We start from the raw sequence: 18,179 nt of genomic DNA, 5'->3' as shown, positions 1-18,179 counted from the left end.
TAAAAGGCACAGAAAACTACTGTCAAAAGGCAACTGTTCTTATATTACCCAGAATAGGGGCCAGTGGTGGGATTCAAATTTTTTTACTGCCAGTTCTGTGGGCACAGCGTGGTGGGCGTGGCAGGGGAAGGATACTGCAAAATCCCCATTCCCTCCCCACCCCACTAACCTGCTTTCCAGCTCAGTTCTCCTGTGCAGGGCAACCAAAGAAAACCCAGCCAATCAGCTGGGACTTGGGAGGCAGAGAATAGATGGGGGTGAGGCCAGTCAGAGATGATATAATTTGCCGGTTTTCTGAACTACTCAAAATTTCCGCTACCGGTTCTCCAGAACTGGTCAGAACCTGCTGAGTACCCACCTCTGATATGGGCTTGCCACACTGAGAGCAGGACACAAAACCAAAAACGTATTAGAATAGATTTATTCATCGTCCCTCTTCCCAAACCACACAAAGGTTCTTCGACACGCGAGGCTACCGCCCCCCTTTACTTTAATTGTTGGGCAATGCTATTTATAGAGTGCAGGAGTTCCTTAAAGTATCCATCTTCTTCCCCCTCCTTCCGCTCTTCCTCGGCCAGCTCTTCGTACTCCTGGCGCAGGAGGCTGAGGGTGTGGTTGAGCACCGGATCCCCGGCGTAGGCGTCCTTACAGAAGGCGAGCAAGACGTGCACCGTCTTGAGGACCTTCTCCCGGCTGTCGTGCTCTGGCGCCCTCAGGAGGTTCGAAATAATGGTGCACCAGCCTTGTTCCACAATGGCGGGCATGAGGTTCACCTGACTGTACTGCTGAGTTTTCCCGCCGGCTTCATCCTCGTCGTCACTGTTCTTGAGCAATTGCTGCAACAGAGAGTCCTCAAATGATTATTTCAGCGGACACACAGTTGTTTTTGGGGTGAAAAGGTAGAGGGAATCCTGCCTGCGCAGGGGGTTGGACTAGAAGACCTCCAAAGTCCCTCCCAACTCTGTTATACTCTAATATACTTACTGACGTGAAGCCTGAAAATCAATTCTGTCGGCTTCTGCGTTTCGTACACCGAGCTCTTTGTGTCCCAAAGGTGTGTTGTTGTCGTTTTCCCAAGAGGCAACTGGATTTTCTGGTTTTTCTTAGAAGATGTTTTGCTTCTTATCCAAGAAGCTTCTTCAACTTCTGTGGCAAACAACGTCTTCCAAGAAAAAAAAAACCCAGAAAATCCAGTTGCCTCTCCAAAAATGCACCTTTGGGACGACAACTGTGACGGGGAGGACTGAGAACCTCCACAGAGACCAAACGCTTCCTCTTTTGGCGGGTTTCAAAATGAGAGGGATGCTGGCCGAGTCCCGTTTAGATTTGGTTAACATGTTTAACGGGATCAGAATCCGATCCGGCCTTTCATCCAAAGGGTTGTAGGCAGTGAACAGAGCACCCTCCCTCCTCCCATTATCCTCCCCCCTCTCCCAACAACAACCCTAGGATGCAGGCTGGAGTCAGGGGTGGCTCTAAGTCAGGGGTCTCAACTGGCTCTAAGTCAGGGGGTCTCCAACCTTGGCAACTTTAAGGCTTGTGGACTTCAACTCCCAGAATTCCTCAGCCAGCTTTGCTGCTTTGCTTTGCTGGCTGAGGAATTCTGGGAGCTGAAGTCCACAAGCCTTAAAGTTGCCAAGGTTGGAGACCCAGGCTCTAAGTCACCCACTGGGCTTCCATGGATGGAAGAGGCTTCCTGCTCCTCATCCGACACATCTCCACTACAGGTAGTCCTCGACTCACAACAGTTCATTTAGCGACCGTACGAAGTTACAACGGCACTAAAAAAAAAAGAGGGTCCTTTTTCACGCTTATGACTGTTGTGGTATACACACACACACACACACACACACACACCCATGGCCACACAATCAAAATTCAGACACTTGGCAACCGGTTCATATTTATGACGGTTCCGGGGTCGTATGATCACCTTTGGCGATCTTCTGTCAAGCCAAGTCAATGGGCAAGCCAGAGTCACTTAACAACCATGTTACCACGGTGGTGGTTAGAGTGCAATAATAATAATAATAATAATAATAATAATAATAATAATAATAATAATAATAATAATAATAATAGGCTACTTCTGCTGATTGCCGTCTGTCTGCAGTTTGGCAGATCAAATCCCACCAGGCTCAAGGTTGACTCAGCCTTCCATCCTTCCGAGGTGGATAAAATGAGGACCCAGAAGTTGCAATAGGCTGACTCAGTAAACCACTTAGAGAGGGTTGTAAAAGCACTGTGAAGCGGTATAGAAGTCTAACTCTAAGTACTATTGCTAACTTAACAACTGCAGCGATTGGCTTAACAAAAGTGGCAAGAAAGCTCATAAAACGGGGCAAAGTTCATTTAACAAATGCCCCGCTTAGCAACAGAAATCTTGGGCTCAATTGTGGTCATAAGTCAAGGACTACCTGTATTCAACTGGGCTTGGCTGGTCTAGTAAAGAGAAGGACCGGGGGAGACATGATAGCGATCTTCCAATATTTGAGGGGCTGCCACAGGGAGGAAGGGGGTCAAGCTATTGTCTAAAGCACCTGAAGGCCAGACAAGGAACAATGGATGGAAACTGAACAAGGAGAGATTCAACCTGGAAACAAGGAGAAACTTTCTGACAGTGAGAACAATCAACCAATAGAACAGAAGTTGCCCTCAGAAGTTGTGGGAGTGCCATCACTGGAGGCTTTCAAGAAGAGATTGGACTGCCATCTGTCAGAAATCGTGTAGGGCAGGGGTCTCAAACACAATTTACTTGGGGGCCGCTGTAGGCAGAGTCTGGGTGAGGCTGGGCCGCATAATATTATACTTTATATTATACTTTATATTTATATTATACACTAATATTATACTTTCAAATCACAATGGGGGCCACAGGATATCGTCCTGCGGGCCGCAATTGGCCCAGGGGCCGCGAGAATGAGACCTCTGGTGTAGGGTCTCCTGCTTGGGCAGAGGGTTGGACTAGATGACCTACGAGGCCCCTTCCAACTCTGATTATCTGTTATCTTATAATAACTTTACTGTTTTTTTCAAGGACTCTCTGGACTTCCATCACCCAAGGTCTCTTCTTGCCGCAATTTGGCAAAACAATTCCTGGAAGGTCTCTCTCCAGTTCATAAAAAAGGCTGCTCTGGGAGACTCAGCTGATCATCAAAGTACCAATTTATGAAAATGTTACTAGCCAGCCCTAATGCACTCAGACAATGCAAGCGAGCTGGGGAAGAAACTGACAAGACAAATGAGTTTGGGGGGAGGAGGGAATGGGAAGCAGGAAATTAGCCAGATGTATTGAATAACAAAAAAAAAAAAAAAGCCCCAAAAGGGAGGCAGGAATTCCCCCCCCCTCTGTACATACATCTATTTATGTATGTATAATTAAAAGCCTAAAAGCCTAAATATGTCAATTTTCAGAAGCTATAGGAAATATGAGTGCCTGAAGGCATTCACTGCCAATAATCAGCAATGGGGTGACGAAAGATGAAAAGCAATTATATCTATCTAAAGGCCAGCTGATGAGAGATGCTTTCTAGTTTAGCATCCAATCCTATCCACAGAGACGTTATGAATAAACTGTTTCAACTTCCTCCCTCTGGACGCCGCTATAGGATATTGCATGGCAAAAGAATTAGACACAAAAATAGTTTTCTCCCCCACTTCCCCCCAGTGCAATCACTCTGCTAAACACAGAGGGATACAGTCAAGATCAAGGGAAGTACTAATACCACTCCGTAAAGCCTTAGTAAGACCACCCCTAGAGTACTGCATCCAGTTTTGTTCACCACACTATAAAAAAAGATATTGAGACTCTAGAAAAAGTGCAGAGAAGAGCAACCGGGATGATTAGGGGACTGAAGGCTAAAACATACAATGAATGGTTGCAGGAACTGGGCATGGCTAGTCTAGTAAAGAGAAGGACCAGGGGAGACATGATAGCGGTCTTCCAATATTTGAGGGGCTGCCACAGAGAGGAAGGAGCTATTTTCCAAGGCACCTGAAGGCCAGGCAAGGAATAATGGTTGGAAACTGAACAAGGAGAGATTTAACCTGGAAATAAGGAGAAACTTTCTGACAGTGAGAACAATCAACCAGTGGAACAGGAGATTTTCAAGAAGAGATTGGATTGCCATTTGTCGGAAATAGTGTAGGGTCTCCCGCTGGGGTGGGGGGTTGGACTAGATGACCTACAAGGTCCCTTCCAACTCTGATTATCTGTTATCTGTTAAACACCTAATTCACACCGCACTGTCTTAGGCCTTAAAGATATTTACCCATGTAGTAAGGCTGTATGGATATTACCTTTCTCATCTTCTCATCCTTCCTACTACCTTCTCCTATTGGTATCTACGGTATGATTTATCACCTGTTGCTGTATCTTATGATCAATGATTGTAACTATGACCTATGATCTATGACCTATCACTTTGTTGTTGTATGTACATCCAAAGCTTATGCACCAAGGCAAATTCCTTGTGTGTCCAATCACGTTTGGCCAATAAAACATTTTATTCTATTCTATAAGATTCCTCTTTAGGAAGTTGGGACCATCGCCCTGGCATCCTTTTCCAAAGATTCAGAAAACTGTTGAGATATGAGGATGTCACTTAGCATAGAATAAAATAACAGAGTTGGAAGGGACCTTAAGAGGTTTTCTAGTCCAACTCCCTATTCAGGGCAGGAAACCCTGTATCATTTCAGACAAGAAGTTGTCACTGAAGGGTGGCCATTTAAATTATTTAAATAAATAGAAATGCACGGTGACTATTTCTCTAGCCAAACAAATTTCTCCAGATAGTTCCCACTAGCAAGAGAGGGAAGAACATTTCCTGGTATATTTTCTCTGCTGGTATTTCTCCACATTTCCATCGTTGACAGCAGTGCTTGCTGGCTGGGGGATTCTGGGAGTTGAAGTCCACGCATCTTAAAAGTTTCTAAAGGTTGAGAAAGCCTGATTTACAGCTTAAGTTCCCTGCTAATTGCATGCTTTCTGGAATGCTACTCCATACTAGTCCGAGCCAAAGGAATTGGACCGAAGTCTTGGATGATTCTATATCACCGCAAGAGGCACATGGCCATCTAGGACCATGATGGCGAACCTATGGCACGCATACCGGAAGTGCCACGCAGAGCCATCTCTGCCGGCATGTGAGCCGTCGCCCCAGATCAGGTTTACTGAGTATGCACACGCGCCTCCTGCCAGCCGGCTGATTGTGCAGAGGCGTGGGGAAAATGCGGGGGTGGTGGTTTGCATGCGCATGCAGGGGGCGGAGGGAACGGTGGGGGGTGTCGGCACACGCCGATGAAAAAGTTAGCCATCACTGACCTAGGAGGATCTAGCAGGCACCTTTAAAAGAAACGAAGTAACTCTTTTGGACTACAAATCCCATAGTCGCTAACATATTTGTGAGCCTCGGCGGCGCAGTGGTTAGAGTGCAGTACTGCAAGCTACTCCTACTGCAGTTTGGCAGTTCGAATCTCCCCAGGCTCAAGGTTGACTCAGCCTTCCATCCTTCCGAGGTGGGTAAAATGAGGACCCAGATTGTTGGGGGCAATAGGCTGACTCTGTAAAACGCTTTGAGAGGGCTGTAAAGTGGTATATAAGTCTAAGTGCTATTGCTATACTCCGGGCTGTGATAGAGCAGGACATCAGACTGTACCGTTTGCCTTCACCTCTTCCCATACACACAAAACGCCACCTTGAAAAAGATGGAACATGTTTTTCTAAGCATTTAAATTCATTATAACTTGCGGATAGTCCAGTCTTAGGGGGCGGGGGGGGTGTTCATTCTGCAGCTTCCATGAGGATGGAGAAGCAGCCCCAAGTATTGGGGTGAAGGAAGAATCGTGCATTTCCCTTCTGGGAAATCCTATTCAGCTTTTCCACTAGAGGAGTCACCCAACTCCTCTGATAAATCGGGGCCAATGTCAGAGGAGTAGTAAAAGGTGGGGGGGGAAGAGTGTTGTCTCTCTCTCTCTCTCTCTCTCTCTCTCTCTCCTTCTGCTCCCTAGAAATAAGATGAATGCAGCCAAGATGCTTGATTTTTGTCTGCAAAACTCCCACATGGGCCCTGCAAGCCAGCCATCTGGCTACACAGATGAAGTAAAAGGTTGCTCACAGCATATGGCAGCCAGATACACAACACAATGGGGGCAGGCATTCTCTAAATAATAATAATAATGATAATATTTTTTTAAAAAAAAATACAATGCCTTTGCTTCGCTGGGCTGCCTCCTGGGTAAATTGCTATATATGCAGCTCATTAATTAGTTCCTAATCACAAGCATCTCCTTACTACTATGTTATAATTAAGGAAGGAATTGCTTCTCCGGCTTAAAAGAGAGAAGGGATGTCAAATCCTCCTGAATTGTATTCAGAGAGCCTGCCCTGCTCATCTCTGCTCTTAACTCCCAGCAGAGAAAGCTTGATTGCAACATTTCCTGTGATGGTAATGCGCCTCTAGTGGCACACAGGTTCACGCTGGGCAAGAAGGAACCGCCGGCAGAGAAGGCACTCGGGCCCAAGCTAAAGGATAAACCAAAGAATAAGGCTATAGTATCCTGCACAACCCCGACAGCTGTTCCGACAAGGTTCAAGGCACGGTTGAAAAGCACTCATTCAGATGCTCAGCAGCACTTAGCAACTCCCCTCTTTCCAACGGGGCCCCATGGATGATTGCTGTCATCTATCATCCATGGGGTACTGCAGTCCAACAGCCTCTGAAGGATACACAGGGTCGGCGTTCCGAATAATGCACCCACTGAAAGCATCTGAGGCAGGTAGATTCCTCAAAGAACATGTTTTATTGGATACATCCTATCGGCACAGCTCTAAAAGTTCCTGGGGTTTTCACCTAATTAAAAGAGCGAAAATCCCCTCCTCCCAGATGTCACTGGTCACACTGTCCAATAAATATAGCTGGCAGGCTTGCTTGATCACTCCTCTCCTCCTTCAACAGCCACCTGTTACAATGACCTTGGTTCCCACAGGAAAACTTTTTGTTTTGGCAGTAAGCCAGTCTATTTACTCCCCCCCCCTTCCCCCCCCTCAGGCTTCGTGGTAACTATGAGGGAACACAAGATGGCTTCAGCCAGGTTCGCTTCAGAGTTGACACACAGCTTCTGCCTTCCTTGAACATCGATACGTTTGGTTAGAGCTGACTGAAGCTGGAAGACAAAAGCCACGGACAGGCCAAAGGTTTCCCACTGCCATAAGCTAAAACTAGGCGATTCAGCTTACAAGTCAACACGGGTGCTTTTTCCAAAAGGCAACTGGACTTTCTTTCCTTTTTTTTTCCTTTGAAAATGTTTCACTCCTCATCCAAAAAACGTCTTCAGTTCTTCAGTTTCTTGGATGAGAAGCAAAATATTTTCAAAGGGAAAAAAAAAAAACCCAAGAAAATCCAGTTGCCTTTTACAAAAAGCTCCTTTGGGACAACCATGATCTGGACGATTGAAAATCTCCACAGACGCTTAGAAGTCGACCCTTTTATTAGAAGGAGTCACACCCAAATCTCACCAGCCCAACTTAAATAAGAGAAGATCAACTCTTCTGTGCCTAATGAAGTGATTATTTATTCCCTTAGGCTGCGTGATCTCCCAGATTTTCAGAAACATAATTGCTGTCAACGCCCTAAACTTCTACACATCTGAAAGGTATCCAGGTTGGGGAACTATGCAATTAGCGAACATTATTTACTGAAAGTCGGTTTGGCGTAATGATGGAGGCGCTGGCCAAAACTAGGAGTCTGTGAGTTCTAGGCATCTCTTGGGCATGAAAGCCACCACATGACTTTGGGCCATCCAACCTCTTCTCATTTCAATCCACCTCACAGGATTGTTGCTGTGGGGAAAACAGGAGGCAGGAGAATTATGAGGTGTGTTTGCTGTCTTGAGTTATACAGTATATTAAAAGGGTAGGATAAAAATCTAATTATACAGTATGTGACTGTCAACTTGTCATGCTGATGTTACAAAAATATAGAATAATGTGTTCATTATTTACAATGAATGTATAGTTTGGTTTACTGCATTGTGCTAAATACTACTATTTGTCTTTTATAAAGATTAAGAGCAAGCATGTGGATGGGAAAATACTATCATCTTTCTATTTTTTTTAATGTCTTTGAGTCATCATCAACTCCTGACAAATGCTTGGTTTAAGACTCTACAGTTTTCTTGGCAAAGCTTTCCAAAAATGGTCTGTCATGGCCTTTTTCTTCTTCTAGGGCTGGAAGAGAAGGAGACGGAGAGAGATTTGCCCACAGCCATCCAGCTAGTTGTGTACCTGAGGTGGGGACTGGAACTCACCCTCCCACAGCTTCTAGCCTGGCGCCTTAACCACTACTGCAAACTGGCTCTCTAAGGACCAAATGGTCAACTTGGCAGTCAAAAAACCTGAGCAACAATTATAAACGAGGAGAACAGGTGGCTGAAAGATAATGATACAAGTGGACTTCTCTAGATAGGAATGTTTTCTTCAGGTCAGCCACTTCTACAATCCTATCGATAATACGGAGCTGAAGTTCTTGATTGAGTCTCCGGAATTCTGAAAGGATACAAAACTACTGAATAACCTACATCATTCCTTAAATAGAAGGCTTAGGCGGTGCCTGTCCATCTATACACAGGAAGTCCATACCAGGCCATTTAAAACCCAAAAGGAAGAAAGAAGGGGACTTCAAGTGCATATTAAAACCACATGGCTATCCCAAATCACAAGCTAATGAGGATGAAGCATGATAAGTAGCTCCAGAATGCCCAGTTGGTGTTGGGGGAAACGGCCCCAGAAAGGAAGGACAAAATGCCCTGCTTAAAGGAAATGGCTGGCTGGATTGATGAACAAGAATACTCTCCCTGGAAGGAAGAAAATACTGCAATTGTGGCCACTGTAGTCATTCCTGTCTGCCAGAATGAAAAATATTAAAGATTATGCATTCCTCTTGGTCACTGATTCCTGAGCTAAAAGTTTAATTTATTAGTTAAAAGTTTATTATGATTCTAGCTCGTCTTTTTATTGCTTTCTGATATTACAGCGGGATGGGTAACTAGGCAGATCATTGGCAGTGAAGTTTAGGAGTGGTTGCCAAAAAAGCTGGCGATTATCTACGCTTTACAATTTACCTGCCCTCCTATCCAAACGGCAAAGCAACTATAGATGAGGCAGAAGAGGGATAAAGACCCTGGTAATGTCCTACCAGGGACCTTGCATTCGCAGCAAAGTTGGTAGGTTTGCCCTTTCACCAGGAACTAGACGAACGGGACAACGTCCTTAGTACTTTCCTGCCATTGTGCACTCTTGTCCAGACTGTCTAACATCCAAATGAAATCTACTTGAGAATTATTAAAATATAACCAGATGGTGGCATATCTGGACAGCCCAAATACAGGTAATCCCAACGCTAAGATCAAAGTCGGTGGAAAAGATTTCATGGCTCTTCCCTTGCCACTTGTTGCAAGAAATGCAACAATTTATTGAGCTCAAAAGCACATAAGAGTTTGGTATTGCTACCTGTAGTATAAGAATTTACTCAACTAACAGTCAACGCTAAATTGGTACAAGGTAAGGGTCAATGGGGAGGAAGAGAGGGGAGCTGGACTTAGGTCTTGTTGATTCCGAAATGATGACACATTTAACCCCACCTTCCAGCTCAGCTTGCTCTCCTCCTTCTCCTTAGACTTGTGCTAATTATGTAATAATAGATAAAGTATAATGGCTCCTCTTACCTTTTCTACCACTAAGTCGTAGAGAAGAGTCACAGTGCGGATGTACAGGATTTCCATTCCTTTCTCTGTGCAAAGATTCCTGAGTACTTGAAGGCCTCCAAGTTTGAGAAATTGTTGCTGGGCGTAAGGAAAGTGTCGCAGCATCGAGGACAAAGCAAAAAGGGCCTAGGAAGAAAAAGAAACCAACCCACATCCATCATCATCAATTTTTCATTTCCTGGGTCTCATCATGCATGCCCTTTCTTGCACTTCTTGCAGTTCTCATGCCTCGACACATCATCAATATTTACTTAGTTTACAAATACACTACAATAGGTAACGAAGATTATTTTTATATGATTACCGAAGGGGTTACGGCCTCACTGTGATTTGGGGACAGGACCCTCTATATCAAGCGAGTGGACAGTTATGCTTTATGATGCCTGAACAGAAATGTAACGAATCCACAGCAGAATAAAAGGGCTGGGATCCAATTTTTGTAAGCAGAACTCGTTTGCAACACGGTCTCCCCCAAGAAATATGAGGGATGTAATTTTAACCAATCCTTTTTTCCTCATCCCTAGCCCCGGAAAAGTTGCTCCTGAAGATTCCCCCACGAGAAAAATAAGGAAAATCAGCTCTGCTTCCTTCAGAGAAAATATCTATTGGGAGGTAGCCCCACAAGTGAAGGTTATCCAGAGGCTGCTGAAAACCATATACTGAGCCTATACATGCTATTTGCCAGTTAATTATTGTGAGTTTATTTCTTTAGACCACGGATGTCAAACTCACGGCATCACATTGCCGCCACGTGATGTATCATGACATTTTTCTCTTTGTGGAGCTGGGGTAGGCATGGCCTCAGGGGTGGGATTCAAATTTTTAACAACCGGTTCTGTGGGCATGGCTTAGGTGGTGGGCGTGGCTTGGTGGTCATGTGACTGGGTGGACACGGCTTGGTGGTCATGTTATTGGCTGGGTGTGGCCAACTCAGTATCACTCACATCGAGGCACACATCTCCTCGCCTGGCCTCTCATGACTGTGGGGATGCTGCAACAGTCGTAAGCGTGAAAAATGGTCATAAGTCACTTTTTTCAGTGCCATTGTAACTTCGAATGGTCACTCCACACAAGCAAAGTACCAGCAAAGGAGGGGAAAAGAACTCCAGAGATGTTCCTGAGACAGGAAGCCTAGTCCTGCCAAGAATGTAATAAGGGTTAACAAGCAACACCAGAATGTTTCCTTCCTGCCTTCCTTACAGGATTAGGCCAGTAATTTCTTCTAACAACCGTTTCTCCGAACTGCTTAGACTGTTAACAACAGGTTCTAGCAAATAGATGCGAACCGGTAGAATCCCACCCCTGCATGGCCTGCATGTGATTCATCTGGCCATGGGCTGCCAGTTTGACACATCTGCTTTAGACCTACAAAACCTGTTATATCATGTGTAAATCCCACCCAGAAACCAACACAGCTAATGAGAGAGTTTAGGTAACTTATTTCAATATGTATAGCCCATTACTACGGTATACCAATACAATTCATTCCCCATAGTTATTAGAGCTATCAGATTAACGAGACTGTGCCCATAAACTTCCATCTAATTGCTTATTTCTAGCTCTTTAGCCTTTGAAGTTGTTGTGATTCATATCTATAGCGCTTTATTTTATACTACATGATCAGAGTCTTATAGTTAAAATATTAATATGAAATATAGTTTACCTGCAGATTTTAGTAATGTAGTTGTTTTACAATTCCTGTTAGTTGTGTCTATTTTTATCTTTAGTTATTATTCTCTAGTTTTACTCACATTACATAAATATCAACTATGGTTACTTTTGGCTTCATAATTTTAACTCTATAATCTTAATGATATCACAGGTAGTACAAGCATAGAGACTGCGCGAGCGATTTAACGTCTGGTGCGATGGGTGGCCATATAAATTTGATAAATAAACAGAGGTTTAAATTTTACTAATTTCTTATAACAGAATAGCTGTAATTCTTGCATGTCACATTTTGCTGGTCCATGCCTGAAATAAAATACCACTACCAACACCCTACCCAAGGTTTTTAATTTGGACTTCAGGATAAATATACACAATTCTTGAGGGCAGAATTATTTTGCTCTCATTATTCAGTGATTTCCATTTATTTCCCTCCAGACTGAGAAGCCAGAAAAATGAGAGATCCTGGTTTATAAGACTCCAGGGAGAGAGGTCGTGGGGAAAGGCAACAGATTGCATCTATGGGGAATTTGCCACAGAAGTGCTGAAAACACAAGCACTGTATGAAAGAAACCAACTCTCAAGAGTGATCCAAACTCCCAAGTAGTGATGAGCCCTTTCAAGTTTTTATTCCCATCACAGAATTGACTCAAGCACAAACATCTGGGAATGAAAACAGTAGCAGTACATGCAGCCCTTTTGCTTGACTTTTAACAATCATCTCATTAATTAGGTATTAGCATTAGTTATTGCTGTGGCTTTGACATTTCCCTGTAAGGCACACTAAACAGAATGTCATTAAGATGCCATTATAAGGTGCCGTCTGCAGTGAAAAATCACAGAGATATGGATACATTTCTGGCCCACTAATCACAGAGTCACTGATGCCCTGAAAGTTAAAAGAGTTGCAGATGTCAGATTTACTGGACTGGAATTTTTATAATAAGCCAAAGTGTGAATTTTCCTGATTTTGTTCACCCTTTGGGTAGACCAGGTCAAGAAACGGATATGGCAAAGATTCCACAAATGCTTTTTATTGCAGTAAAGTAGAAAAACAGAATCTTGCAAACCTATCCAAATTCCTCTCTGTCCGATTTTACACTAAGCAAAACCAACGGGGAGGTCATTTTCTTCCTCTTGTAGACAAATGATGGACTGTGCCACCCCTCTTAACAACTCACTCCTTCTCTTCTTAACAGCTCTCTCAGGCCGTCCTCATGGTCACCTCCAATTCCTTCACAGCCTTTGGTTTAGTTGGTAGTGTGAACTTCACCATTATGGCTTCTACCGTAGAAGGCTTAGCATTATGTCTGAACCCAGCCAACCGTGGCTCGTTCAAGACGACTGCTTGGGTTTGGTTTCACAACTCACGGGAACCCAGCTACTCTTTCAGAACATCTTCTCTGTGTGTACTTTGCGCCTTCTCCGGGAGCTCAGTTTCTCCAGTCTATTCCTTCTTGTGATGTAGAGGATGCGTCAGCTTTTATAATGAAGGCATGCTGTCTGTAATGCCACAAGACTTTCCAGCAACCCCAGCCTGTGAAAAAAATATGTCTTTCATAGAATGTAGAACATAGAAAAGTCAGAAGCGGTGGTGGGATTCGATTTTTTTTGCTACCGGTTCTGTGGGCGTGGCTGGTGGCCGTGGCAGGGGAAGGATACTGTAAAATCCCCAGTCAGGGGTGGTATTTGCCGGTTCTCTGAACTACTCAGAATTTCCGCTACCGGTTCTCCAGAACTGGTCAGAACCTGCTGAATACCACCTCTGGTCAGAAGGGACCTTGAAGGTCTTCTAGTCCAACCCCATGCGCAAGCAGGAGACTGTATACCATTTCAGATAATTGTTGTCCAGTCTCTTTTTGGAAGCCTCCAGTAATGGAGTACCCACAACTTCTGAAAGCAAGTTGCTCATTGGTTGATTGCTTCACTGTTAGGAAATTTCTCCTTAGTTCTAAATTGCTTCTCTCCTGGGTTAGTTTCCATCCATTGTTTTTCATCTTGCCTTTTGGTGCTTTGGAAAATAGTTTAACCCCCCCTCTCCTCCTCTTTGTAGGAGCCCATCAAATATTGGAATACTGCAATTTTCATAGTGCAATTTTCCCTGAATAGGGATGCACAGGTATCTCTTTCTTAATGCTAATGCAAACATTTTCTGTTAGTGCCAATCCTCCTATTCAGAAAAGTGCCTGAAAATAAATTTATGCATTTATACATCAAACGTCTTAATCACCCATCTCCCTGAAAAAGGGGTTCTACAAAATGTTACAAAGAGAACTTTCCAGTCAACAACTTGCCAATCTGTCTCCCATATGTGTCTTCCTAAGAGTGAGTCACCTCAGGTTAACCAAAGATTAGCATTTCCCGCTTTTTCTTTTCATTCTGCTTTCACTCAAGAATCCTCATTATCATCATTCGTTCACAAATTAAATGTCTACCACCTGACTCTGGGAAGCTCACAACAACAATTACAATCATATTAATAAAGGCATAAGACATAAATACAAAAGACGGCAATCTGAGGAAAAGAGGGTCTCATTCTCCCTTGCCAAAAGCCTGGCAGAAAAGCCACCTCACCACCACTCTTCTACAGAACAACGTAGTGGCACCCATTCAGCTCTCAGGGAGAGCCTCATTCCAGAGGTCAGACTTTGCTACCAGGGTTTTGAGAAAAGACATTTTTAATCAAAGGAATCTGGAGCATGCCAACCCTGCAGGTCAGTGGTGGGGTTCAAAAATTTTTACTACTGGTTCTGTGGGCATGGCTTGGTGTGACTGGGTGGGCGTGACTTTTTTTTTTGCTTTTTTGCAACCACCTCCCCACACCCATTTTTGGGGCCTTCTGGGCCTCAGGGGAGCCTCCTGCGGGACGTTTTTGCTCCCAGAAGGTTCCCCTGGGGCTCAGGAAAGCAAAAAATGGAGGGGGGGGGCTGTGCCCCCCTCTCCATCTTTTTGCCTTTCTGTACCTCAGGGAATCCTCCTGGGCGAAGCAGTAAGACAAGCTAGGGGGATCCCGGCACAGCTGATCGTATGAACAGCTGATCGTTGGGAAGGAGAAAAAAAGAAACACCTTAAGTCAGGCGGGCGGAGTGAGCGAGTTATCGGGTGGAGGGGCAAGCGAGCCAGAGGCAACCGGGCGTGGCCAGCCAGAACTTACTACCGGTTCGGTGATCCACGCCAAATCCTTGCTACTGGTTCGCCCGAAGCGGTGTGAACCGGCTGAATACCACCACTGAGGAAGTCCAACAAATGATCAAGCTATGATCTCTTCTATCCCCGTCAAGTAAATGTTTTGCAACACCTTCTTTTCCCAGCTGCCTCCATTCTTTTTATTATATCTGCTGGTGATATCTACCTACCTGCCACCTTTTACATTTGTTACAGTTGTGCATAGAGTCTTTGTCCCCCCCCCCCCTCCAAAGCATTATTGGGGAAGGGAAGGATGGAAAGGGAGCCCAACTATCATAATGTTCCAATCGAAACATCCCCTTCCGTCTTGTCTCCTTCCTAATCTAAGGAGTTGCCAAACTGTATAAAACGCCAGTGAAAAAAAAAAAACAAAGCTCACAGAATGAAGTTTAATTGGGCACACTTCACCCTTGGACATTCGATATATTATGCAAAAGTTGGCTTTGGAAATATCATGGTTCTCCTCTATTTTGTTAGCCTGCCCTGGCTGAAAGTATTAAAGGCAGTCGATACATCACCTCAGATTCTGCCCCAAAGCTATGCAAAGGCTTGGCTTATTAAAAAAAATCCTGTAATGGCCTGGTTAGAGCCACCTTCTGAGGCGATGTTGGCGGCATCCTACAATAGGAGCTGGGACACCTTAAAAAATAGGGGTGATGAGGATTAATTTTGAATTGGATTGTCTTTATCTGTAAAATTATCACACACACACACTTGACCAAAAGCACCAAGTGAGCCCTTCTTTCTATCTCATTTCATTCATATGCAAGAGTCCCATTTATGAAAAATGCAGCAAGAAACAGGACTGGAGTGGTGCTTGTATCTAGCAGACAGAGTGGCTAGGCTAGAGGGATATAAGTAGCAGTATTTGAACCTAGGTCATGAGACATATTTTACAAGCCACAATATGCCAGGCCACAGTCAAATAATTGCCCAATTGGGAGTTCACTCTTAGAAGAGTGCAAAAGCTTCCTTATTCAAATCTGGTGTTGCTCGAGTTACCAGGATGGATACAAATTCTATTTGTGCTAAAAAGTTAAGAGTAATGAGAGGGCAGTTAATACAGAAGTGGTTGGAGGATGTAAACTAGGAGCCCTGGGAGAGTAGAGTAGAGTAGAGTAGAGTAGAGTAGAGTAGAGTAGAGTAGAATAGAATAGAATAGAATAGAATAGAATAGAATAGAATAGAATAGAATAGAATAGAATAGAATAGAATAGAATAGAATACTTTATTGGCCAAGTGTGATTGGACACACAAGGAATTTGTCTTGGTGTAAATACTCTCAGTATACATAAAGAAAAGGTACATTAGTTAAGAATCAAGAATCATAACGTACAACACTTAATGATAGTCATAGGGTACAATCAACAATCAAATCATACTAGGAAACAGTCAAGTGGGAGGGGAGGGGTGATAAGGAGTGATGAGAAGATTAACAGTAATAGTAATGCAGACTTTGTAAATAGTTGAACAGTGTTGAGGGAATTATTTGTTTAGCAGAGTGATGGCTTTCAGGAAAAAACTGTTCTTGTGTCTAGTTGTTCTGGTGTGCAGTGCTCTATAGAGTCGTTTTGAGGGAAGGAGTTGAAACAGTTTATATCCGGGATGTGAGGGGTCTGTAAATATTTTCACAGCTCTCTTTTTGACTCATGCAGTATACAGGTCCTCAATTGAAGGCAGGTGGGTAGTAATTGTTTTTTCTGCAGTCCTAATTATCCTCTGAAGTCTGTGTCTGTCCTGTTGGGTTGCAGAACCAAACCAGACAGTTATAGAGGTGCAGATGATAGACTCAATAACTCCTCTGTAGAACTTTATCAGCAGCTCCTTGGGAAGTTTGAGCTTTCTGAGTTGGCACAGAAAGAACATTCTTTGTTGTGCTTTTTTGATGAGGTCATGTGATATAGTAGAACCTAGAAATTTGAAGGTCTCTACTGTTGATACTGTGTTGTCTAGTATTGTAAGAGGTGGTAGTGTGGGAGGGTTTCTTCTAAAGTCTATCACCATTTCTACGGTTTTGAGTGTGTTCAGTTCCAGACTGTTCTGGTTACACCATGAGGCAAGTTGTATAACCTCCTGTCTGCATGCAGATTCATCGTTGTCTCGAATGAGACCAATCACTGTTGTGTCATCAGCAAACTTCAGTATTTTAACAGATGGATCGTTTGAGATGCAGTCATTTGTATATAGGGAGAAGAGAAGTGGAGATAGCACACAGCCTTGGGGGAGCCCTGTGCTGATTGTACAGGTATCAGATGTGATTCTGCCTAGCTTCACCTGTTGCTTCCTGTCTGTTAGGAAGCTTATGATCCAATTACAAGTGTGTCCAGGTACCACTAGTTGGTTTAATTTAATTAGAAGAGTGTCTGGAAAGATGGCATTGAATACTGAACTGAAGTCTACAAAGAGGACCCTTGCGTAGGTATTTGGAGATTCAAGGTGTTGTAGGATGTAATGCAGAGCCATGTTAACAGCATCATCTGTCGATCTATTTGCTCAGTATGCAAACTGCATGGGATCTAACAGCCGATCTGTGATGGTTTTCAGGTGGGACAGCACAAGCCTTTCAAAGATTTTCATAACTACAGATGTTAGAGCAACTGGTCTGTAGTCATTCAGCTCCTTGATGGAGGGCTTCTTTGGCACTGGGATGATGGTAGAACGTTTGAAGCAGGAAGGAACACAGCACATCTCTAGTGATCTACTGAAGATTCGGGTGAAGATGGGGGCCAATTGGTCAGCACAGACTTTTAAGCAAGAGTTATCTTGTCTGGCCCTGGTGGCTTTTCCTGGCTTCTGTCTGTGTAATAGATCTTGCACTTCTTTTTCTGTGATCACCAGAGGCTGTGAGCCCAATAGATTGGGGCCAGTTGTAGGAGGCTTGGCTGTTGTTGGTGTGTTTGAGATGGGGGTTGTGGAGATAGGTGGCTGTAGTTTCTTTTCAGACCTGCAATCAAACACATACAGGTCATCTGCTAGTTGTTGATTTCCTTCTGCCTGGAAAGGAGGTTTGCTGAAGCCAGTGATGTTTTTTAGAAGTTTTCCACATGTTTGCTGGTTCATTTGTTGAGGATTGATTCTTTAACTTTTCAGAGTAGCTTCTTTTTGCTGCTCTGATCTCTCTTGTTAATATGTTTCTGGCCTGGTTGTATAGCATTCTGTCCTCTTTGGAACGATGTAGCTGCTTAAGTTTAGTTGTGAACCAAGGTTTATTGTTACTATATATTTGCAGGTTCCCTGTTGGTACACATAAGTCTTTGCAGAAGCTAACATATGATGTTACAGTATCTGTGAGCTCACCTAGGTCTGCAGAGGCATCTTCGAAAACATTCCAATCAGTGCAATCAAGGCAGGCCTGGAGTTTCAGCTTTGCCTCATCCGACCAAGTCCTCACTGATTTAATTGTTGGTTTAATGGTTTTAAGCCTTTGTCTGTAGGCAGGTACAAGGTGAATCATGCAGTGGTCAGAGTGTCCCACAGCTGCTCGTGGTAAAGACCTATAAGCATCTTTTACTGTTGTGTAGCAGTGGTCTAAAGTATTTTTGCCTCTGGTGGGACAATTTATA

The 18,179-nt window shown here is 43.9% G+C and overlaps 1 protein-coding gene across 2 annotated transcripts in view; it reads right to left on the bottom strand.

Moving 5' to 3' along the window:
* Positions 1-407: 407 nt before the first annotated feature.
* Positions 408-18,179, bottom strand: part of SIL1 (SIL1 nucleotide exchange factor) — a 47,549-nt gene continuing 29,777 nt past the window's right edge. For both annotated transcript variants that reach the window (XM_087918573.1, XM_026710444.2), the window contains exons 9-10: positions 9,724-9,888; positions 408-836 (exon numbers count right to left, since the gene is read on the bottom strand). In XM_087918573.1, coding sequence (XP_087774699.1) covers positions 486-836; positions 9,724-9,888 — 516 coding nt within the window. In that variant the 3' untranslated portion in view covers positions 408-485. The remainder of the gene's footprint in view (positions 837-9,723; positions 9,889-18,179) is intronic.

This window comes from Pseudonaja textilis, chromosome 1, assembly GCF_049901715.1.
Source record: "Pseudonaja textilis isolate UNSWEBS1 chromosome 1, rPseTex1.2, whole genome shotgun sequence".
NCBI lineage: Eukaryota > Metazoa > Chordata > Lepidosauria > Squamata > Elapidae > Pseudonaja > Pseudonaja textilis.
This window is presented reverse-complemented; position numbering and strand designations above follow the sequence as displayed.